At 40.6% G+C, this 24,252-nt stretch overlaps 1 protein-coding gene across 7 annotated transcripts; it reads left to right on the top strand.

Annotated features, from left to right (window-relative positions):
• Positions 1-6: 6 nt before the first annotated feature.
• Positions 7-24,252, top strand: ccdc18 (coiled-coil domain containing 18). 7 transcript variants are annotated; one of them, XM_061839867.1, is made up of 25 exons: positions 7-506; positions 752-883; positions 1,066-1,172; positions 2,432-2,560; positions 2,737-2,833; positions 3,595-3,716; positions 3,791-4,079; positions 4,216-4,303; positions 4,952-5,169; positions 5,303-5,413; positions 6,755-6,886; positions 7,167-7,301; positions 7,396-7,473; positions 8,843-8,959; positions 9,384-9,551; positions 12,112-12,254; positions 12,805-12,968; positions 14,066-14,279; positions 14,981-15,080; positions 15,161-15,292; positions 17,659-17,772; positions 17,879-18,016; positions 20,232-20,621; positions 21,967-22,623; positions 23,955-24,252. In XM_061839867.1, exons 2-25 carry the CDS (start codon positions 752-754, stop codon positions 23,973-23,975), a joined length of 3,996 nt encoding a protein of 1,331 aa, XP_061695851.1. In that variant the 5' UTR covers positions 7-506; the 3' UTR covers positions 23,976-24,252. The 7 variants fall into 7 exon arrangements, with proteins under 7 accessions (XP_061695851.1, XP_061695849.1, XP_061695848.1 ...); XM_061839865.1 differs by having other exon boundaries at positions 725-883; XM_061839864.1 differs by having other exon boundaries at positions 7-534.

The following is a 24,252-nucleotide window of genomic DNA, read 5'->3' as shown; positions in this document are numbered from 1 at the left end:
GCGGAGACAAAGTTTTCAAGATTTTTGTGGCTAATGCTAAGAGAAAACGGAACGAGACGATGAATTAAAATTAGTATATTTTGTTTTTATTTTACAAGAACAAAATGCCACCAAGCTAGTATATATCTTAGGACCATGGCCGGATTGGTTACTTTGTAGCTTTTACGTTTAAAAGACCTCTGCGACTTTACGTCTCTCGGCTAACCACCTGTTGATTAGCGACCGCCGTTTGTTTACATTTAGCGTGCTGACATGTTACCATCGCTTTGTCAATCATATATTGTTTGTTCTTGAAAGTGTTCAACAAATACCGTTATGGACAATTTTTTTTTTTTTTTTGCATTTGTGTATTCGGTATTAAACCCAACGGATTGGAGCAGTTGACCCCTTACTCCTGTAAAAGTTGTTCATCACTGAGCTGGTTGCATGTAACTACATCCAATGAAGATGATTCAACAGTCCAGACAGCCTAATGAAATTCCCTGGACGTGAGGGACAACAGCTGGGTAGCAATTAATGTTTTATACGTTTGTAGTAAGTTGGCACTGAAATCCCAATACTTGTCATTTAAATTGATTTGTGAGTTGTTGGATTCTCACGCTTTTTTTGTATTCCATTTTGCATTGGTTGGTACAGTAGTCTTGGTTAATGTGTAATGATCTAGTATCTATACTAAAAACCAGAAAATCATTTTTAATTCACACTTGTGTCCATCCTGAGTCAGTCCATTTCAATTCATGCCGTCCATGAGATGGAGTCTGTTTCTGTGAGGCGGAAGATGGGTTATGCACGACAAGAAAATGCCCGTTTGGCCATGGATGATGTCCAACTCATCAGTGACCTTGACACGACACCATATGAACTCCTATCCTCCAGCTCTCAGGTTAAAAAAAAAAAAATCATTAAACATATCGAGACTGTAGTTAATTTATCTGTTTTCGCCATGCAGTTTTTGATAGAAGACTTGACCGAATTGTTTGGATCACATGTATCAGTGAATAAAATAAAAAATAAATAAAAATAAAGCATATATTTTATTAATTATGTAATTATTTTGTTTTTCAGGGACACCTGCGAGGCTCCAGGATGGTATCTGCAAACAATCTGTCAATTGTGAATGAGCAGATTTGTCATCTTGAAACAGAGGTGGAGACCAAAGCAAAAGAACTAAAGTAAGTCATGACATGCATGATATTACCCTATTTGACACCTACTGTATTGTTATATGTTTTATATGTCTGTTTATATAACCATAGAGGGATTTATCATATGCAATAAATGTCATTATGCCAGGCCAGATAGTGGTGCTTTATATTCAACAATGGAGTAAATCAATAACAGGACAAGCCGAAAGGAAAAGAATAATAATAATTGCACAGTACTGCTCACATTAATTAAAGCCACATTCTATGATTTCTGGCGCTCCCTAACGCTTGAATCCAGCATCACAACACAACCTTATCGCTTGTCGGCCTCCTCATCCTTCTTGCATCCCGCCGCTACCTTACCGACCCTTCCGTCCACCACCAGTTCTTGAAGAGCACATTTCAAACATTATGACGTTCAAAACTTTTAGAATTAAAAACAATTTGGGTGAAAAAGATGTTCTTCGGGAGAGGTAATTATTGTTTTATCCAATTACTGTTGGAACAATGCTCAGTAAAAATGGTCATGATTAAAACTATCATCAAACAAAATGCAGTAAATTAAATGTGCGTTCTCAATTAACAACCAATTTTTATGGTAGTGTACAAATTTATATATCATAGATACCATAATCGTATATTGGTGGGTGTACTTATTCCATTGCGGCACTCTTGTCTTCTTTTTATTTTTATTATTATTTATTATTTCATTCATCATAAAATGTAATTTACGATACTGATTGAAATTGCTCAAGTCATTCAATTTATACTGCTATATATTTTCATTGCATAACTCACACAATCAGACCACACACTTCCTATAAATTATGTTTTTTTCCTGGTCCGTAAACTTTTTTTAGTGCCGAAACATGCAATACATTTTCTTCAGGAGTGTTCCATACTTAATAAGCAAGCAACATTAAACTCCGCAATAGGTGTCAGCTTTACAGATGCCATGTCTGCTGTGCAGGTGGTGAGTTTTGTGGTAAAGACATCTAGCACAATGCTTGGTGCTAATTATCACTTATTGTGAAGATAATAAATTAGTGGCTCTTGCTGTTATTCTTTTCTGGGGTGGTGGGGCAGTGAATCACTTTTTTTCCATGATTTTTCAAGTGAATGAAATAATCTAAGGTTTATTGGAGCACGGAGTTTATTAGAAAACTTTATACAATCTGGTCTTGTGCAGGTGTTATGATAGTTGTCCACATTTGGTGTTAGTACAGTATTCCTTTTTCCACCTACTTTCTGAATATCCTCAAGGCCATTATATGTTTGTTTTCCAGGGCAGCAGAGCTGATAGCAAAGCGTTGCCAGGAGGAAGCAGCTCACAGTGACATTATGGTAACAACTTTGACAGAGAAACTAAGCACACTTAGGGAAGAACTGGACAGCAAGACCGCTCTGTGCAAAAGGTAACTCGTGGCTTTTACCTGAGTTTGGATTCAACAATCTTGTAATTTTATCATAGTTCACATTTTTGGGCTTAGGTTATATATAGTTGTGCTGAAAATGCATGTTGTTTTTTATCTAATTTACTAGATGATATATTTGTACTGTAGTCTTCATGTTTTGTCTTATTTTTTAACAGGGCGGAGCAGCAAAGAAACCAAGCCCTTGAAAATGCAGAGAAACTCAAAGCCGCTTTCAAAGAGTACAAGGCCACTGTTGACATTAAATTTCAAAAGGTACATTTTTAGTCAGATACAGTGGAGCCTCTGAGGTTGTCCATCAAAATATTGTGATCCAGAGTGAAACTGCTACCATTATACTGTAAAACGTCTAATACTGTACTGTGTTTTTTAAGCATCCGTTTAACTTTTTTTGATGGCAACACAAACAGCCAAAGAAGAGTAAAAACATATTTGAAGAAATAATCCTGAGAAGTTCACCAAACTGAAGTCTCTTATTTATGTATTTATTTATTTACTTGTTTGTTTGTTTAAATATCCTGTATATTAGCTTGTGTGGAGTTTGTATGTTCTCCCCCTGCATGCGTGGGTTTTCTGTGGGCACTCCGATTTCCTCCCACATTCCAAAAACTCGCAACATTAATTGGACACTCTAAATTGCTCCTAGGTGTGATTGTGAGTGCGGCTGTTTGTCTCGATGTGCCCTGCAATTGGCTGGAAACCAGTTCAGGGTGTACCCCACTTCCTGCCCATTGACAGCTGGGATAGGCTCCAGCCCTCCCCGTGACCCCTGTGAGGCTAAGCGGCTAAGAAAAAGGACGGATTGATGGATATTCTGAGGTTTAGATTTAGTTTATTTGAAATACATTTCCTTGCTTGTATTAGTTGGCCTACACCATTATTAAATTGGTTTTAGCGTGTTTCATAAACACGAGCTAACGTGGGCCTCCCTCCTCCTTTCATTTTTCTTTCTTCCTCAGTAGAAAAAGTTTGAACATTTTTGGCCAATATAAACAACCACATTGTGTCTTTTCTAGGTGATGGAGAATGAAATACAATCAAAAGAGAATCTGATTGAATCTCTGCGAGAAAAAGAAGATTTACAACGAAAGTGTACTGAGCTGGAAAAAGAGAAAGCCGATCAGAGTCATACAATCAGGTATGCGTGTTAATTCCACTTGCTCCTGTCGTGATTTTTGCTAATTCATCATTACCTCCTCACGGTTTTCACAGCCAGCTAAAGGAGGAAGCGAGGCAGGGAAAGAATTCAGCTGCCGAGCATTCCGACCTCAAGGCCCAGCTGGAGGATGCCAGAAGGCGGAGTTCGGAACTTCAGAGTCAGCTGACGGACCGCAACGCAGAATGCAGGGAGCTGGATTCTTTGCGCAAGGAACTGGAAGACCTGCGCACTTTGACCAAGAACCAGGAGCTGGGCCTAGCCCAGAGCCACCGTGCAGCTCAGCAGAGCCAAGCAGAGACCGCCAGCCTGGAGGCCATATTATCCCTGCTTCATCTCCGAGAGGTGGAGAGATATATTTTTTTTTTTTATGCCTCACATGATTTCCTCATAAGTGTTTCATAACTTATTTGTTGAATCTTGTGCATCAAGTCAAAATAAGTTAATATATTATGTAATGGCTTGACTGTATTCATTTTAGGATGCTGTGGGACCGTTGTGTGTGAGGCCTTGCATCCTGCCCCCGGTAGACTATTCCAGAACTGCACAGATGATGAAGCTTTTACCTGGTATATTGGACTCCTAGAAGTTTTTCTTTTTTTTGGTCAGCATTTTTATATACCATTCATACCAATAATGGTTAAAAAACATTATATTAATTAATAATAAAAATAAAAACATTACTATGGTAAATTTAAAATGACCTAATTTCCTGATAATTCAGCGGTAATTTAAGAAATATTTTGTACCAACTTTTTTTTTTTTAACCTCCTCTTTGAATCAGCTGCCCCATTTATCAATTTTGAAACTCAAATGTGGCACTTGAGCACAAAAAGTTTGCCTTCCCCAGATTTTGTTTTTGACTCGATTAACAGTCAGGTTTTTGAAATCTGGGATGAAGTCTGGAGTATTGTGAGAAAACCCACGCCGGGATGAGGAGAACATCCAAGCCCCACACAGGAGGGCGGCAGCTGAGATTCAACCCCCACCCACTGAAGTGTGAAGCAGATATGCTATCCGCTTGTCTCACAATGGCATCTCTGAACTTATAAAACAAAAAATAAACAACAAACAGAACTCGTTTTTTTATTATCGCACCAAGAATGGGCATGGTACACCACATTTGGTACATGCCCCAAATAATTCACAAGGCAGTCAGTCATATTGACATCATACACTCCAACCCTTCCAATCATTTTATCATCTTCTTTTCTCAGGTGAAGGTTACCAGCAACTGTTACAAGTTCTTCAGTTAAAGGAGGCCGAGCGAACTAAACAATGCAGCCAGGTCGAGAAGCTTCGAGACTGTGTGAGCCGAGCCCAAGAGGAGATTTCCTCCCTACGGGCCTCTTTGGCCCAAAGAGCTTCCCACTACCAGAACCTCCAGACGGAGGTGATTGACAAAGCTAATCGAGCCACAGCCTCGGAGAAAGAAGTAAGGCCACTTTTCTGTCATTCTGTTTCAGCTTGTCTTGGCCATGCAGCAAATGTGACATTTTGGCACTTTGTATTCTTATGCGGATTCACAGTTTCTCCTGAGCTTTATTTTGTTCTCTGTTTCAACTCAGTTGAAGAGGAAGAGCGCCCGAGTTTCTGCGCTGGAAAAACAGTTGCAGGAGAAAACGGCAGCCTACACTCAGGCTGCAATGAAGAATACAGAGTTGGAAAAACAGCTGCAGGTACTACGCAAACTCGCCTTCCTGTGTATATTGGCTCATTTTTTCTTTGAACTAATCTCTAAATGCATGTGCAATAAATGCTAACTCACTAGAAAGTTGTGTAATTATCATATTCAATCCCAACGGTTTGCTGCAGATGGAAGGTTCTTTGCCTTCATCAGATGATTTTTTTTTTCTGTGTGCAAAGCATATTACAGTTTTATTTCAAGGTCAAGTGTCATGCCTATAAACATTCTGAAATAGCTATTGTACTGAAAAATACATATAACATTATTCACTTCAATGCCTATATGGAAAAAAAAATATGAGCGGAGAGCGCCTCATCCATGCGCAAAGTTGCGGATGTCTCATTTGACATTCAAGTGGTAGCCATATTGGCTGCATCTTCTGTCCGTGACGTCAGAGTGGGATATTCGCCATTGAAAACACGCTGTGACCCCTACTATGGGAGACGAACACGCCCCTTTCTGACACGGGAGATTTTTTTTGAAGAAGAAAACATCTCACAACCGAGTGAAGTGACCGGGGCAATATTATCCTATCATTTTGAGCCATGTTTAGATGATATGCGGATCGCGGCCAAACCACCTCCCTGCCCGATCCACCTCCGCATGGCGGTGATATATCAACGCCGCCTGTGAGCGACGACGCCGCCGCAGCCAAACAGCATCCCCATCTGCTCCACCTCCGCGAGGCGGAGATGAGCCACTGCGGCGGAGCCGCGTCCGCCGCTCACGGCTTCGGTCAGGGTGGCACATCGACGCATTTGGCACCCCTGACTTATGGATTACGTCCCCCCAACTATTATTTTTTTTTTTTAGTAGCTGTATTCACACCTACCTGTCATTTGGAACCCACAAAGTTCTTGTCCTTTGCACCTGTGGAATCCATTTTTCCTGACGAACCGGGTCTTTTGGAAAAGTGTTAAGACCGATTCCATCCTCCCGAATGTTCGAGCAATATCCAGCAATACAGCGAGCCGGCATTTTGGCTAACACGAAGGAACAACGAGCTACCTTCCAGCAGGTAAAACTTGTATAAACATACGAGACTGCTTGAGTGCGCTACTGCCCTGTACGTCACTTCCTGCTTCTTCTCGAAAACAGATCCCTCGAGAGGATTTCCACGGCGGGAGTTGCAAAAAGCCATATACGTCAAAATTATGTTTTGTGGTGAAAAAACGGATGGGTCCATACTGGTTGCCGTTTTTTCATTAATAACATACTAAAAATCATTCATTTCATGACACCTGACCTTTAAGGAACGTCCATATTTTTTGTGGTTCCAAGAGTAGTTCACATTTCACTCATCTAAGCTTTTTTTTTTCTCGCATTAACACAGGAAAAGAGCTGTGCACTACAACACTTTCAAACACTGATGAGCAAAAAGCAAAGAGAGTATCAGCAATCTTTGGAGAAGACTCAACAGTCACAAAGTCAGCAATGCACCGCACAGCAGCACAGAATTGAGATGGTGACTTAAATTTGTACAGTATTTCGTTTTAACATTCCTCAACGTCAAATAGTGTATACGTGATTAACTGTATCCTCATATTGCATATTTGCATCATGATGGAATGAATAAAGGCATAAAAAATATGTTAATCATTTTTGTATCTTTCAAGGCTGTCAGTGACCTTAAAACAAGGGGAAAAGCAGTTAATGCTATATTCACATGCAGTACTTTTTACCGTGTAATGTGCACAATTACAGTAAAAGTACATGTAAAGGTATTTTTTTTCTTTCGTTTGCAGCTACAGCGAACTGTGGAAGAAGCTCGTTCTCAGGTAATGGCAATGGAGCAGGAGCTGACTTCTCTCCAGAGAGAAAAGGACGAAGCTCGGGCTATGGCTTTACAGCTCCAGACCTCCGTAGAACACCTCACACAGGTACTGTATAAGGACTCCTATCAGGCAAGCTGTATTTACTAGAAGCTCTATGAGCTGTTTGTGGATGGGTGGATGACAGTTGTTTTGGCACCAGGAGAAGCAGATTGAAGCAAGACACAATGAAGAGTTGCTCCAGAGTTTAAAAAAGCAGTCAGCCGAGTCTGCCACCAAGGTCAGTAGAAAGAATATTCTGCAATACTGCAATACTAATCCGTGATCTTGGAGATGAGCTTGAACAGAGAATGTAAACACACTTTGTTTGAAGGATGAATGAACAAGAACAATTGGTATATTGTCGAAACGTGAGGTGAAAATCAATAGTTTCTTCCGTTTTCACATTCTTTAGGCCTAATGGCCTAGCGTCCCTGTACGAGTGACCCGACTTTTGACTTTTTCGAGGTTTGAAGCATCATTTAGTGGATTTTCCTCTGGCTTGTGAGCTAAAACCTGAGATGCAAGCAGTTTACGGTGGAAGTGAACTCAACTTGGCAGCAGTTTGGGGTGAACAATTCTCCAAAGAATAGGTTTCACGTCTTTTATTGCCTCTCCGGATTTAAGTTTACCATCAAACTAAAAATCAAAGAAAGACAATTACGTGTGTATTTAAAACAGGCACATACCTTCGCCTTTAAATTTTCTAGCTTAATGCTCATACAAAATGGGAAACACCGCAGATGGGCTAGCGAATCACATCCATGTGGCGGTTTTATTACACTATAAACAACGGGTATTTGAACACAAACGGTGGAGCAATACATTTCGACATATAAAACAATACTCACAGGAATATATTCTATATCCTATGGAAAGAACCACTAATATTTGTGTGACTTACTGAGGACTGACCCATCTTCATGTATATCTACTGTATATGAAACTGCAAGTTGCCAAAATGTGCACCCCAAAAGAAGAAGCAACAAGATGTACGTTGAATTGAACAAAAAAATTCCAAAATCACTTTTGATTTCTCTACATTTTATTTAAGTTGTGCAATTTTTGGATTAAAAAACACATTACAATTATTTTTTTTTGGGGGGGGGGGGTGAGAATGGATTAATAGTATTTCCTATTTATTTCAATAGGGAAAAATGATTTGAGAATCTTTTGAGTTAAGAGTGTGTTCACAACAAATTAAACCAGTATCTTATTGCACCCGCATCTATATCGGCAACGACTTTGTCATGATATTTAGCAACTTTTCGAAACCACATTTTTCCAAATCCTATGACTTTTTGTGGTAGTATTGGAGAGTTGGAGACTAATTTCAGATGGCGCCTAGGCAAAGCCATCACTGGATTATGAAACCATAGCAATGTGATGTCACAATTCATCAGATTTCAGAAAGACTTGCTTACAGACACATTTTAGAAAGATAACCAAAAAAGATTGACTTGATTTCAGTTCACACATCCTGCGTGGCCAAGAGCTCCAGAGGTCCAATTAATTGTATAGAAACAATTAATACGCCAGTATTTACAGTGTTATCTTTAAAAGTTTCTTATTCTGCGAGTGTTGACGTTGACTTTTTGTGCACACATCAGGAGTGTGAGCTCCAGTCTTCTCTGTCAGCCTGCCGAGAGGAGCTGACGTGGCATCTTCAGCAGATGGAGGAGATGAAGAAAAATTATGAATCCAAGCTGCAGAGATCTAAAGACGAGGTACGCAGCCACCGCTTTTCACATTTCCCTGCCCTGCATGGAACGTTGCCTTCCCTTTTATTGAGTGGAGGTACAGATTTGACGTTACAAAAATCTCAGGGCACACCACCAAACTAGAATGTCACAAAAAGTATTGACGTAATGATGATCTTGTCTCAATTTTCTTACAAATATGCTCACTCCATGTGAAATCCAGGCATGTTTAGTTGAACACAAAGAAATTCATTCTGTTGTAGAAATGACAACATATGATTGTACAAGCTGAGTGTACCTTTTGCCATCTGGCGAAAGCCCATTTAATTATACTGCCTACGCCGGCATAGATAGATGAACCCCTTTATTTCCTGTTTGTCTTCTTCCAAGTTAACATGACATAAATCTCTGGTCCTCTGCTCCCCTTATTCTCTCGTTACCCCCCTTTCAGGCGTTTTCACAGCAGGAAAAGATTCACGGTATCACTCGGGTGGCTCAAAGCTCCAGTGAGCAAAACATGCAGCTTCAGCTGTCTCTGCAGCAGCAGCAGACGATGCTGACTGATAGCTCGACCCGGATGGCAGAACTGGAGGAGAGCCAAAGTCAGTTGCAGCAACAGGTAAGTGCTATTTTTGTTTTTTTTTTTACGATGAACTGTATTTGCCAATATAAGGTTCCCATGCTGTATCAGAGGACACATACAATCAATCAACCATTTGCATTCACACCCATAGGCAATTTAGAGTTTTCAAATAACCTACCGTACATGTTTTGGGGATGCCATAGTAAACTGGAGTATCTTGAGAAACTCCACACAGGTACGGGGAGAACATGCAAACTCCACACAGTAGAGCCTGAATTTGAACCTGTGTCCTCAGAACTGTGACTGTGAGGCAGATCTGCTCACCAGTCGGCCTTGAACAGGTGATCCATCCATCCATTTTCTTTGCCGCTTATCCTCACGAGGAGAGAATGCTAGAGCCTATCCCAGCTGCCAACGGGCAGGAGGCAGGGGACACCCTGAACTGGTTGCCAGCCAATCACAGGGCACACGGAGACAGACAACAGTCGCACTCACAATCACACCTTGGGGCAATTTAGAGTGTCTAATTAATGTTGCATGTTTTTGGGATGTGGGAGGAAACTGGAGTGCCCAGAGAAAACCCACGCATGCACGGCGAGAACAATGCAAACTCCACACAGCCGGGGCTGTGATCGAAACTGGGTCCTCAGAACTGTGAGGCCAACACTTTACCAACTGAGCCACTGTGCCGCCTGAACAGATGATAATTTAAGAAAAAAATTAAGCAAACTTGAAATACTCAAGACACAACATGGACAGAATCACTAAAAGCCAGGGAATAAAACTGTCTCTCTGAGCGGGTTTTAAAACAAAAAGAGAGGACAGTTGTCTGATTTTCACTGGGAGCTCATTCAATTATTTTGGACCAGCAATAGAATCAAAGGATTCCGCGTAAACTTTGGCACCTTGAGGAGCAGCTCGTCAGCTGACCTGAAGCACAGAGTAGAGGTGTAGAAATGCAAAATGCATAAATACAGTGAGCACACTCTTATAGGAGCTGGAGTCATCTTAGCTTGTCGCCCCACCAAACCCCACCTCTTAAAGGCACCTATAACACAGATACGCAGAGCTGTCAAATGTTATGGACTATCTGTATTTTGTTACAGAAATCACTGACAGTGGCTGACCCGTTACCACCGTAACACCAATTGGTCTGAACTTTTGGGGGAATTAAAAAAAAGGAGTGATAAGGCAGAAATTGCTTGCCGCTTGCCATTTTATATCAATGTGTTTCCACTGGCCTGATCTCTTTTGCCTTTTGAAGGCATTTCTATATTTCACTGACATCTTTCTAAATCCACCATCAATTTCTCAGATTTTATGTAGAAATGGTTTTGAAAAGACCCCAATGCTGATGTTCAATAAAATGCGAAGCACACCATGAGCCTCGATTTCTGCTTATGTAACCGAATTTCATAAACCTATGAACTACGGTGACTGTGGTCTGACTAGCAAATCGATGACCAAGCTGCTCATGCAGCATTCTCTTAGAGCTCGAAGTGTGTAATGTGGGAAACATAACAAAGCATTTCTTGCAGTCAAATCTTGTGATCGCATAAATGGCACACAAGTAGCTTGTAACTTGTGTCCCAAGACAAGGGTACCCATTCAGCAAGCTGAGCTATAAACAGCATGTTCTACACTTGTTAAAAAACAGCATCTGTGCTGATATTATTGCACACTAAATAATCAAGCAATGTTTATTTGATGAAAATGGATGGATGGCGGTTACGTGAGTGTTTGGTATGTAGAATGAATCCACAATGTATTCACAGCGCTTCAACTTTTTTTCAAATTTCAGCCTTTGCAAAATATATATATATATATATATTTTTTTTTTTTAAAGTATGGTATATTTATTCACATTTTCATTATAGGATTTGTGTGGCCAGATTTGAACAAAGTTCCTCAGAACTGTGAGTTAGAGTGAGGCAGTAAGGATAAGTGAAAAAGTAGAAAATGGATGGATGTGTGTAGAAGTTTGATGGCAAGAAAATCAAATCCATTTTGGAATAAGCATCTGGGGAAATTCAAGTTCTGTGATTACTTTCTAACTGTAGTGTAAATCATCATTTTGTTGGTAAATGAATATTTTTTTGTATCAAATTCATAAGAAATTGCCAACATTGCAGTTCATAAGAAAACTTACATAAGTGTTTGATTTGAAAGAATATCGGATGTCAAGCAACCCATTTGCATGTGAATTTAGTATAATTTTGTACAAAATCTCTTTAAAATGCCTAGTTCATTTAAACCTTTAGCAAATGTTTTTACCCTGAATTATGTAGAAATAAGAATTTTATGATAATGCGGTTTCTGGTCGATGGTGTTGCTCGGAAAAAAAATGCAATAGTCTTGCAATGATGCTACCTATATGACATAACTGCCCATATTTTCTGCATTTTTCTTAACACAGCTTAGCAAAATCCAAATACCGACAGAGTTAGTGCTCTCGTGCTGGGGTAACTGAGGTTTGAGGTTCTTTGCACAACTGCAATTTTGGAGGTGTATCTCCCCCCAGCCCCATATTTAGTGGAATTCAAAATTGTACAACCCAAATTTCCTAGAAAGATGTATTGTGGTTTCTTGTACGGAGGTATCCACTCTGGAGCATCAACTGGAACGAACTCGAGCATCTCTGCAGGATGAGGTGAGGACCAGACGGGAAGGCGATGCAGAGAAAGACAAGGACCTCCATGACATGAAGGAGAAGAACATCAAACTGTCCGAGATGCTCAAGTAAGAACAGCATTGCCATCACAAGTATATATACAGATTTCATAAACAGCTTGTTGTCGGTGTTTTATTTTTCGCCCGTTATGTACTCCAAATATTTTTTATGCAAGGTATTTCCGTATAACAATTAAATAAAAATAGATTGTCCCGTTTGATGATATTATCCTTGTGTCTTATGATTACATGGCATGACAGTAGGCGTGACAGGGCCCCCCTTGCTCGGCCTCCCTTGTTCACCAATGTGTGTGCGCATATAAGTGAGCATCGTCTTGGGTTGAAAGACACTTCTTTCTGCTGGCTCCACAGGAAAATCCACTGACACATGAAGTAATTTTTATTTTCTTTTTTTTGCGTCCCTGACAATTACTGAGGGTGGTCTTTATATTTAAGATGGGTGGTGTGCTCATGATAAGGTGAGGCGAATAAGATTCAATCTATCGAATGTTATGCCTGTTTTTTAATATTTGTGATTACGTAAAATGCTCATGTTGTATGTGATTGTTAAAAGAAATTACTTATGATTAGAACCTCTTTTTTCTTACTATCCCGAAAGCCAAGTGTCGACAGATGTGAAAAGCTACCAAGTGGAACTCATGTCTAAAGAGTCAGAGCTGGAGCGTCTGCGGAAGGATGTTACCATCAAGACGTCTCAGATCAGCATCATGGACAAGAATCTGCAGGAAACAACGAGTCTGCTCGAAAACAAGAATGATCTGGGTAAGAAAATACCCCATTTATTATGGGAGTTTGACTTGAAAATCACTTAAAAAAAAAACAAAAAACTTTTAATAGTATTAACCCTGTTCCTTGCTTATTTTACATATTATAGTGTCATAACAATGTTCACATAAAGTAATAGTTATATAGAATCATAAAGAGGTTGAGGTACGGGTGGGAGACTGTTGTTACTTCTTCCTACGATTTTTAAATGTCTGTCATTTGATAACTTGATTTAAAAAAAAAAAAAAACTATTTAAAGGTGCGGCACTGTGACTCAGCTGGTAAAGCGTTGACCTCACAGTTATGAGGTCTCGGGTTCAATCCCGGATCCACCTGCGTGAGTTTCCTCCGGGCACTCCGGTTTTCCTCCCACATTCCAAAAATATGCAACATTATTTAGACACTCTAAATTGCCCCAAGGTGTGATTGTGAGTGTGGCCGTTTGTCTCAGTGTGCCCTGCGATTGGCTGGCAACCAGTTCAGGGTGGACCATGCCTCCTGCCCGCTGACAGCTGGGATAAGCTCCACCACTCCCAGCGACCCTCTTGAGGATAAGCGGCGAAGAAAATGGATGGCTGGATTAATTAAAGGAACAGGCAAAACACAATGTACTGCAGTGTTTGTACGTGACTTGTCTTAATGACAATACTCTTTTAGTTATTCAAAACATATAAAAGTGGTGTTTTTTTCCAGGCCCTGCAATGTTTTAATGACATTTCAACTGTTTTCAATGAGGAAAATACAAGTTCAGTCACAGAATGAATTAAACTTGTAGGTCAAGGATAACTGAGTAACAATATTGGCCTGATACCTACCTTATTTTAAGGTATCTGGTACTTGTGATGGCTGCTATTAGGTATTTGTTTGAAAAAAGTGGTATGGAGCCTCCGTAGTTAAAACCTATTAAAAAAGTGATCACTATCGACCACATATCTTTGCAATATTTTGAGTATTACACAATAAAGCACAAAAAAAAACAAAAGAAAAGGATGTAACAGGGCTGTGGAAGGTGAAGTGCGATATTGTGGGGGAACTTTGTATGTCAGTTTCACTTCTATTTCATCCCGCTCACAATTCCATCTTCCTGGATTTAGTGGTGGACCTGGAAGAGAAGCTCCATCGCTGCGAGGCTGACAAGCACAACTGCGTCCAGAGGGTCCAGCTCCTAGACAGCCAGCTCCAGATTGTGCGAAAGGAGCTGGCCGAGACTCTGACCCAGCTCCAGTTGCTCAAGGATGTCCTGCAGAGGACCCAAACCATTGCCGACGAGCGGCAAGTGGAGGTGGAAAAACTGAGCATACGGCTTAGGTGAGGCTGTGCTCCCTCGTGAACTCTTCCTCGGACATGATGGAGTCATTACATTGATGTGTTCTATGTTTGAAACAAATGTTCTTTTCTAAAACCATATCATGACAATTTTATACTTTTACTGAGTTCATATGACAATTGTGACGTAACAGTATGCACGTCTTTTATATGATGTAATCTTTTCCTTTTGAGCTGAAAAATGTCTTGTAATACTGTAATAACAAATGTTGAGCTTTTGGATCATACATTGGTTTTGTGATATAATCGTTTGCCATTTCAAGACAGTACATATTGTACCATTGATCTGCAATTAACTATTTCATAACCTAATGCCTGCACCTACTGTACACAAAGCACTCAAGGGAACACATTAACAATATAAAGATTTCATTGTATGACTGCAAGAGTTCAGTTCCTTGGTCTGCACACACTACACTTTAGTGTCCCTCAAAGCCCTGGGGAAAAAACTGTCCAAAAACAACCCCGCTCCTTAAAATCTGCTTTAATAATCTTGTGCAATAATGACGCTAAACTCAGCAGTGTAATCTGCTTTCTCACTTGCTGTACAACATGGAGAACAAATGCACATTTACAAAAATAGTAATGATAGATGTCTACTAATGTTCACATTGGCAAATTAGATGTTGACATGGTTTTACCAATAAGGTAATGTGTGTGCGCGTCTCCCTGCGTGTTGACAGTGAGGCCCAGCGGGAGTTGGAAGAGAGGACTCATGAGGTTTTAGATATGGACGGTGTCCTGAAGGAAAGACAGGGGGAGCTCCAGCGGAGGGCAACGCTGGTACAACATCGGTTATTACATTAGGCATTTTTTTCTGGGCAACACTTTTACATACTGCCGTCTCGCTCTGTTTTCCCCAGCTGGGCCAATTGGATGTGGCCATCCGAGAGCACAAGCAGGAAATGGAGATCAAGGTGAAGGCACTGGAGCACAGTCTGGCGGCCAGAGAGGAAGAACTGAGAGATGCCCAGAGGGAACTTGAGGAAACAAAGGTTTGGTTCTTATATTTTGCACATCTTGTGGATTTTACCCTTTAGGTCTTTGTTGGAGAACAGCAAATTCTTGGGCAGGGGGCACACAAGCTCTAAATTAGATGATACAGTGCGCATATTGAAGTACTCAGTATTTGTACTATACTGGCCCAACTTCATTGCAATAATTCAAGACAAACCGGAATCGGATTTTGAGATATTAAATTCACGAAAAATAGCCACTTGACATTAATGCAGTTAGAATATTAACTAAGCCCATTACTGGTTAAGGTGCTGGGCGCCTAATAATATTTTCATGTAATTGTATTCATGCATTTTATGTTCCGGTGTAACGAATAGCACCAATTTGGTGTGAAGGCCCATGAACACTTTAACGTAGTTTGGGCGTTGCTTTGTCTGCAGGCATGTTAAATAATACATTTCTATTATTTATTATTTTAGGGTGTGTATTAATACCTACTGTCCATACAGCTACGTTGTTGGTGGTTACGTTTGTGGCTCCGCTCTTTCACAAATGACACTTTTGATAAATGACCTCATAAAGTGCAACAAGTGTGCAAAAAGATGTCTTGGCACAAAATAATTCACTCTTATTAAACGTGTACTTAGAGCGAAGTTAAATGTGTCAAAATTGCTTTCCTATGTTTCATTCTCTCAACCCTGTGACGATGCAATTCAGCGGGGCTGGTTTATCCATCAGGGTTTGCAGATTTAAGTAGAAATATCTTTCGGCTCGCCCTGAGTGGCTTAGAGGCAAAATGTTTTTGCATCGTGTTTTGTTGTCTGAAAACATGCACAAATTTAGGGGACAAAGAGTCGCTCCCATATTCAATGCTGCGGTGGGTCAATAGAATCAGTGCATGCGTGTCTGTTACAGGAGCGTGATACCAGTACTAAAATTAATGTGAAAAGTTGCATAAAAAGACGCTATTACGGTTCCTTACAGTTCCATAAATCCAATCTTTTTCTCCCGATCTCTATGAGATGAAAATCACAAGATTGAAATGAGGGTTGGCGAGCTTCATTCGGATCAGTTGGATCGGCTCATCCCTACTAAGTATTGTATGTATAGTTGGGTACACCAGGAAGCACTTGAGGAATGCCACGCGAATAAAAAACTCTAGACCAAATCAGGTCACAATTTCCCATGTCTTTGCATTTAAGAAGATGATATTTTGAGTAAAATTGGAAAAAGTACAGTGCATGTGACAACCTTCACATTAGAAAACAAAAACTGCAAGGCACACCACCCTAAAAAAAAATATGTGTATAGTACAGTATACTGAAATAATGATACCATTGTCTTCACACATGTCAGTCATGATGCTGCACAATATTAGTTTAAACAGCATGAAAGTCAATTTAATGAAATGACGCACTGCAAGTAGTCCCCTCTGGAGAAGTGGTTGTCATCAGTCTTGTCACGGTTGGTCAGATCAGAATCCTCCACAGCAACATGCCTGACTTGGCTCATTGCCAACTAGCGCCCCCCTCTGGATTGTAGGGGGGTGAGACGGAGAGTAGAGAGGTGGCTGTAAGATAAGCAAAGCAAAGCAAATTTATTTGTGTAGCGCATTTCATACACAAGGTAACTCAATGTGCTTTACATGATTAAAGACAAATGAAAACACAGAGATGAAAATATAAAACATGATAAAAACAATAAAAATGACAAACAATATTTTTTTAAAAGACAATTATAACCGCATACAGTGCAAGTAATATGATACAAAAGTGGATATATTCTAAGAAGCATGAGAAAAAAGAAGAGTTTTCAACCTGTATTTAAAAACATTCACACTTGGGGCTGACCTCACCTCTATTGGCAACTTATTCCATTTGTGGAGCAAAATAGCTAAATGCTGCTTCACCATGTTTGCTTTGGAATCTGTGCTCCACTATTTGACCCAAGTCAGTCGATCTCCGAGGTCTACTGGGTTTGCATTCCATAAGCATTTCTTTCATGTATTCAGGACCTAATAATTTAGTGATTTATAGATCAGGAGAAGAACTTAGAAGAATAATCTATTCTAAAGGTGACTGGAAGCCAGTGCAAGGACTTTAGGATTGGAGTTATATGCCCTGACCACTTTGTTTTGGTCAGAACGCGAGCTGCAACATTCTGAATGAGCTGCAGCTGTGAAATACTCTTTTTGAGGAGTCCAGTCAGAAGATCATTACAGTAGTAGGCCTAACAGGCCAAAATTCTGATATCAGCGGCTTAGAGACCCGTATAGTATAGATGTGGGTTAACCAAAAGCGACTTAGAGTGAAATACACATAGCGTAGCTATTCTGTCATATAAATGACAACAAAGTAGATTCACAGCAGATGATGTCTTAAATGTAAATGATGCTGTTTTTCAGGACACCCATCAACATAGACTTCAGGCCTTAGTGCAGGAGCTTGAAAAAGCGCAGTGTCACTGTGAAGCTCTCAGGTCACAACTGGACGCCATCAAGCTGCAGGAGAAGGAGCTGGTAACCACCGTTCAGTAGCTTGATGTGGTGTCTGCATGCACGCCATAGCTTCACTGCTGCCGAGATCCTGCGTGGTCGAGGATCTAATGTGTGTATACGTGAGCAGGACGTCAGACTGCGTCATGCGGAGGAAGAGCTGGCCGTGAAGGAGACACGCTGGCACCAGTCAGAGGCCAAGTTGCAGAACGTTGTCGCTTCTCTTGAGCGCGAGCTGGATCTGGAGCGGGATCAACACAACAACGAGGTATGCCACACCTCCCATGTTGAGACTTGTTTCTCTTCTTGTCAATACACTTTGAGAGAATCAAATATTACAATTCCGTACCGTTGAAAACTTCAATCACAAGCAACTGCAGTAACCCCACAGATTTTTGGGCTTTGCTATTCACTAATTTATCCATCCATCCATCCATCCATCCATCCATTTTCATTGCCACTTATCCTCACGAGGGTCGCGGGAGTGCTTAATTTCATTTGGTTCCACAATTACAACATCCCCAAAAATGGGAAGGCAGAATCATTGTTTTAATCAAATATTGTGTAATGTGACAGACAAGTAATTGAAATAGCATTCGTAAGCATTTTAGAATTAGTAAGTATGGCAGAAGTCATCTCAAAGTTGTCCTCCAGGTAGCTTCCATTGAACTGCGCTGTCTGGTCGTCTTCTGCAGCCATTTTCTTCCTTTTTTCTGGTGAAACCTGTTTCCTGCTAATACTGATAAATAAGATCTGTATTTTATTTTTTCAGCAAAACAATTTTATTACAAAGGAAATCTATAATAACTTATTGTCACAATTTTTCCAACAAGCGTCTTTGCGGAATCGTTGACATGATGATCCATGACACTAATTGCTTCTCATGCAAAGACGCTTTAAATTGCACTTTACAAAATGGTGGTTGTCAAGCCTTCTACATCAAGCACCACCATTTTGACCAACATTGAAATAAAGAAATGTAATGAGATAGTGTTCAACAAAAAAAAAAAGAGGCAGCAATTTTATTCCTGAAAAGTATTTTTATTCTTATTGTAAGCCACTGTAACATTATTAACCCCACACACAAATATGGAAAAAATATGAAGAGTTTGTTTTCAAAACGAGACATAGGCATTTTTTTCAGATTTACGAAACCCGCGCCAAAATTATCCAGCTCCGAATGGATAATTTTGGTGCGAGTTTCGTAAATCTGAAAAAAATGCCTTTGTCTCATTTTGAAAACAAACTCTTCATATACTTAAATAATGATTCAATAAAAATGTATTGCACATGAAAGTTAAAAGATGGACCTAATAAACGTTTGAAAACTAACGCTTCTGTAAGAGTAAATGCAAATGTATTGTCCCCAAAAGCTTAATGTAACCAAAACGTGATGATCAATGTTACCACTATAACATGATTGTTTCACAGACCACCAGAGGGCGCCCCCGTGCCACCTGTGCATACCAGTAGTGTCCTAAAAATCACTGGCTTAAATCAAATCATGTCTAACCATTTATCTTTAAACTTGAATTAATATTCAACTGTTTTGGGGCCAGAGTTGTGATGTATTAATGGTTATTTGGGCAATAATAAATAAACACGGTGGATCACCTGGAAAGCGTTGGCCTCGCTATTCTGAGGTCCAGGGTTCAATCCCGGACCTGCCTGTGTAATTTAAACTGAATTTTGCAATGAAGCTTTTATCATATTACATTGTCAAGGTCTGCATTATGATAAGTGAACAAAGTCTGGGAAAAAACTCTTTCAGTTTGACGTCAGTTCTCAAATTAAACGCTGTTGTTGCTGGGACACAGTCATGATTGTATTGTGACATCCTTTGATAGTTCCTATATCCTTTGCATTATGTAATATTGAACAATTATTGTCTATTTCTATCTGTTTTTTTCCCATTTTTCATTGCATGTTTCTTGTTAGTTCTTCATACTCTCATTATTACTACAATCAGACGTTGAGACACAGCCACAAATGCCCTACTTCTCAGTGACTGTTTGAATACGTACAGTATATTGGTGCGATATTGTTTTAGTCTTTTGGATGATAATGTTTACTTTACATTAGTCATTTCAACACGTAGTGGTTTAGTCGAGTTTGTCTAGTCTACTTTGTCTAGTTTTAGTCAAATATATGTTTTGGAATTAACAATAATGACATATACTGAATAATACTTACAATACAAAATACTACCATGTTAAAAAAAATTGAATGGCCTTAACTATCAATCAAGCAAAACAAAAATACCTGAATCAGAATCTTATTGATTGGGCAAGTATAATGCTTCACTCTTGCTGCCCACGTTGTACGTGAGTTGACATCGGCACATCAAAGTTAGGAGCTCATTTGCAACCACCGAGTTATGTGGAAAACGTTTAAGCTAACTATGAAACGTGTCAGTAAGTAAAAGTCTTCTTGATTCTGCCATAGTATGCAAATATGTGTGATGTTTTGTTTTTCATGGTCAGCTGGAGTCCTTGCAACAGACCCGAGGTCAGCTCCTCAAAGTGTCTTCGCAGATGTCATCCTCGCAGGAGAAGCTTGCCTCTAAACTCCAGCAGCAGGAGATACAGCTGGAACAAAGTAAGGTGGAGCTGGACCTCACCAAAGCCCAAGCCAGTCATCTCCAGACTCAATTAGAGCAGAGCCAGAACAAGCTCCTGCAGACCGAGCGTCAACTGGCGAGGACTCGTAATTTGTACGAGAAAATCTCGGCTCAGAACAGCCAGCTCCAAAACCAGCTGGAGCTGCTTCGTGCTCAGTTGAAAGAAACCAGGGTCCAAGGTTCTTGGCTCCAAACTCAGCCGGATTCCTCTCAGAGGTCCATAGAGACCAACAGTGAGTCCCTGCTCAGCAAGGTAAGGTGCATCCATCCATTTTCTTAGCTGCTTATCCTCACAAGGATCGCGGGAGTGCTGGAGCCTATCCCAGCTGTCAATGGGGAGGAGGCAGGGTACAACCTAAACTGGTTGCCAGCCAATCGCAGGGCCCATTGAGACAAACAGCCACACTCACAATTTAGAGTGTCCAATTAATGTTGCATGTTTTTGGAATGTGGCAAGCGGAGAACATGCAAACTCCACAGAGGCGGGGCCGGGATTGAATCCGGGTCCTCAGAACAGCGTGAGGCCAACACTTTACAGCTACCCCACCGTGCCGCTTTAATAAAAATCACGTATGATTATTACTGTACTGTGCATTTTCCAGTTATCTGAACTCTACTTATTTTTCTGATGTTTTGTTTTAACCCCCTCCTTTGAAAACAGACATCTGTAGTTTCTACTCTTTTTCAAAATAGTGTCAAGCTCTGATTGACAACATGACATGGAAAAAAAGACAAAAACAACGAAGAAATTCAACATTGGTTGAGATGAGCACTCCGCATTCATGCTTTGAAAAAACGAACCCAGAATTACCATTTTTGCATTTGAATGAAAAAGAATCAAAATACATATTTTATCCTGACAGACGCTGCAATGATTTTTTTCCGCCTCCGCCACCACTTTGGCTTTCTGCACGCGTGCATGTATGCACAGCTGTAGCCGTGGTTGCAGTCAATGGTTGTTTGTCTACGTCTGCCTTGCGATTGGCTGGCGACCTCTTCGAAGCAAAGCAAAGCAAATTTATTTGTATAGTGGATTTCATACACAAGGTAACGCGATGTGCTTCACATGATGAAAAGCATTCAAATACAAAGAAATAAAAACAGAAAATAAAAGTACAGACAAAACATCTTACGGTGCAAGAAATGTCATTGAAAAGTGGAAGTACTCTGAAATGTATGAAAAAGGAGATTTGAAAGCACTCACACTTGGGGCTGACGTCACCTCTGTTGGCTACTTAATCATTTTTTTGTAGGATAATAGCTAAATGCTACTTCACCATGATTGCTTTGGACTCTGCGCTCCACTATTTGACCTGAGCCAGTCGATGTCAGAGCCCTACTGGGTTTTTAAACCATCGGCATTTCTTTCGTTTATTCAAGACCAAAACCATTTAGTGATTTGTAGACAAATAGCAGAATTTTTAAAAACTTGACCTCGTCTCTCTCCTAAATTCAGATGGAATAGGCTCCAGCAGACCTATGACCTTAATGAGTGAAAGTGGTATAAGAATTGGATTTTAGTGTCTGTACTTTTGCCACCTCTGACAATCCCATAGAATGACTTTTCACTGCTAACCTCTCCTCTCATCCCACGACAGGAGTTTGAGGTGACTCGTCTCCAAGCCAAGATCTCTAGTGTGGAGCAAGCAGCTGAACGTCAAAATCCTTCTGTCTACAATCCCCTCAGCTCCGTGTCATCTGTCCATCCTTTATTACACCCTCAAGAGGACTCCTCATCATCTCACTGCCCTTCTTCCTCTCCTGAGATGCGTCCGGCCAATTGCATCTCCCCACCACACTCACCCTCAACTTCCCTTCCCTGCCAAGCTAAAACCTCCCCTCCATCTGATGCGGGCCTTCAGCTGCTGCTCCAGAGTTGCAGCAAGGATCTGTCCCTGGATCTCCCTCCGAGTCTCAAGACTACACTGAAGGAGGCGCTGAGTCAGCAGCCGTGGTCGTCCTCATGCTCAGACACGATAGACCTAAGCTGGCAGGGACTCGGCAGCACCGAACCGCCGTCGAGCTCCGAGCTCTCCTTCGACCCCCTCACCTACGAGGTGGGCGAAACGATCTCCAGCACGGAGCGAACTGTGACTGAGGAGGAAGATGATGAACGGGTTGGGCCGGACACCCCGAGAAACCACACGAGCTCATTGGCAGAAATGTTGCGGTTCGTCAATCAGGCATTAGCCAATCAGAAGGATCCGTCCTTGTGGAGCTCGCCGGAGTCTTCGGAGAGTGGACGTAGCCTTCAGGTAACAGCCCCGCTCCGACAGAAACTCATTTAGAAATGTGCTTGGAAAAGTAGTGAAGAATTGAAGGCCTCTAGAAAAGCGAGATGTAGCCCACCTCTGTTTGTGCTGATACAGGAAGGTGAGGGCTCCCGTTTTCTGGGGTATTCTTGGGTTTTCACTACAAGACAAATGTGTGAGTTGTGGTGCAAAAAATATCTTTATCCTAAGCAGCAAGAGATCCCCACGTTAATAGACATAAAGTGCTTTATTTGTTTTTTCAGTGTTTATTCCAAAAGGTCCATCAGCAGACATTGATCCAGTATGTTGTAATAATGTGACAGCAACGACGTAATTATCGTCATACTCAAGTAGTGCTCCAAAACAATTTGACATTTGACAAAAACTTAGTAACTGACGGGTCCCCATTTTTATTTTTTTTCATTATTATTATTTTTTTTTTAGAATTTCCGTTATTAGTAATTTATACCTTACTGTACACCATAAGGTACTATGCCAAAACACTTAAACCGCATTTGAAACTCATCTAACAACATTGTCCTTTAAAATTTAAAAGCTTACAGGTTATTTGATTTATTTAAAAAAAAAATGGATTGGATATGCGCGGACAAATTTACACTCTGATTTGCTCATGCCCACTTTACTCACCAGGTTAGGTCAGATCCCCCCTTGTAATACACACTTCGAGTCACAGATATTTCAGTAGAATATAAAGATAATTACCTAAAGTGGACAAAAATAATGCCTGCACCTTACATACGCACACACACTGCACCATCTAGTTTTTATCTGATTAATCAATGGGATCATTGGGAGAATATCCATCCATCCATTTTCTTAGCTGCTTATCCTCACAAGGATCGCAGGAAGTGCTGGAGCCTATCCCAGCTGTCAATGGGCAGGAGGCGGGGTAGACCCTGAACCGGTTACCAGCCACATTTGTAGAAAGTTTGATTGTAAAAATATTCAATAGGTGCAGGCCTACTGAGCGCAAACCCAAGTTCTAGCAGAAGGTCTAGAAAGTCGCTTCATAAAGAAGCGGGTGGAACGGGAACAGTGTGGCTTCTGTGCTACGCAAACATCAATTACTGTAGTTGAGGAGACTTGGACTCCGTTGCAATGTGCGAGGCTCAGAGTGAGAGCCCCCATTCATTCACCAAGTGTGTTAAATAACTGATGAAATGTAAATAAAAATCAGCAGTGACAAAGAAAAGGAGTGTTCTAATCAAACAATGGACACGACTCTTGTGTAAGACAAGGGGGCCGCCACATTCTCACATCTTGAAAGAATTTGTTTTCTTTCTGGGAACTGACGTATGCTTATTTGCCCTCAGATGGATGGCAAGGAGGCATGAAAAGCATCGGCGAGGAGAAGTCTTGTTTACGTCGTCGTCTTCCCCATCCTCAACAGGTCTTTGTGTTCCTTTTAATGTAACTTATTAAGTCCAAGTGCTGTTGTTGCTGTTTCTGGCAACGACCTCAAATGTGTTTTATTGTCCAGTTAAACAAGTTACAGCCTGTGAATGTTGTCTAAATACAACGTGTGTGTGCTCCCTGTCAAATTTCTTTCTCAAGTCTATTCATAGTTTTCATTTTTGATACTTGAATAAATGTTTTTTGTTACCACTGTTA

This window comes from Syngnathoides biaculeatus, chromosome 13 (genome assembly GCF_019802595.1).
Source record: "Syngnathoides biaculeatus isolate LvHL_M chromosome 13, ASM1980259v1, whole genome shotgun sequence".
Taxonomy (NCBI): Eukaryota; Metazoa; Chordata; class Actinopteri; order Syngnathiformes; family Syngnathidae; genus Syngnathoides; species Syngnathoides biaculeatus.
This window is presented reverse-complemented; position numbering and strand designations above follow the sequence as displayed.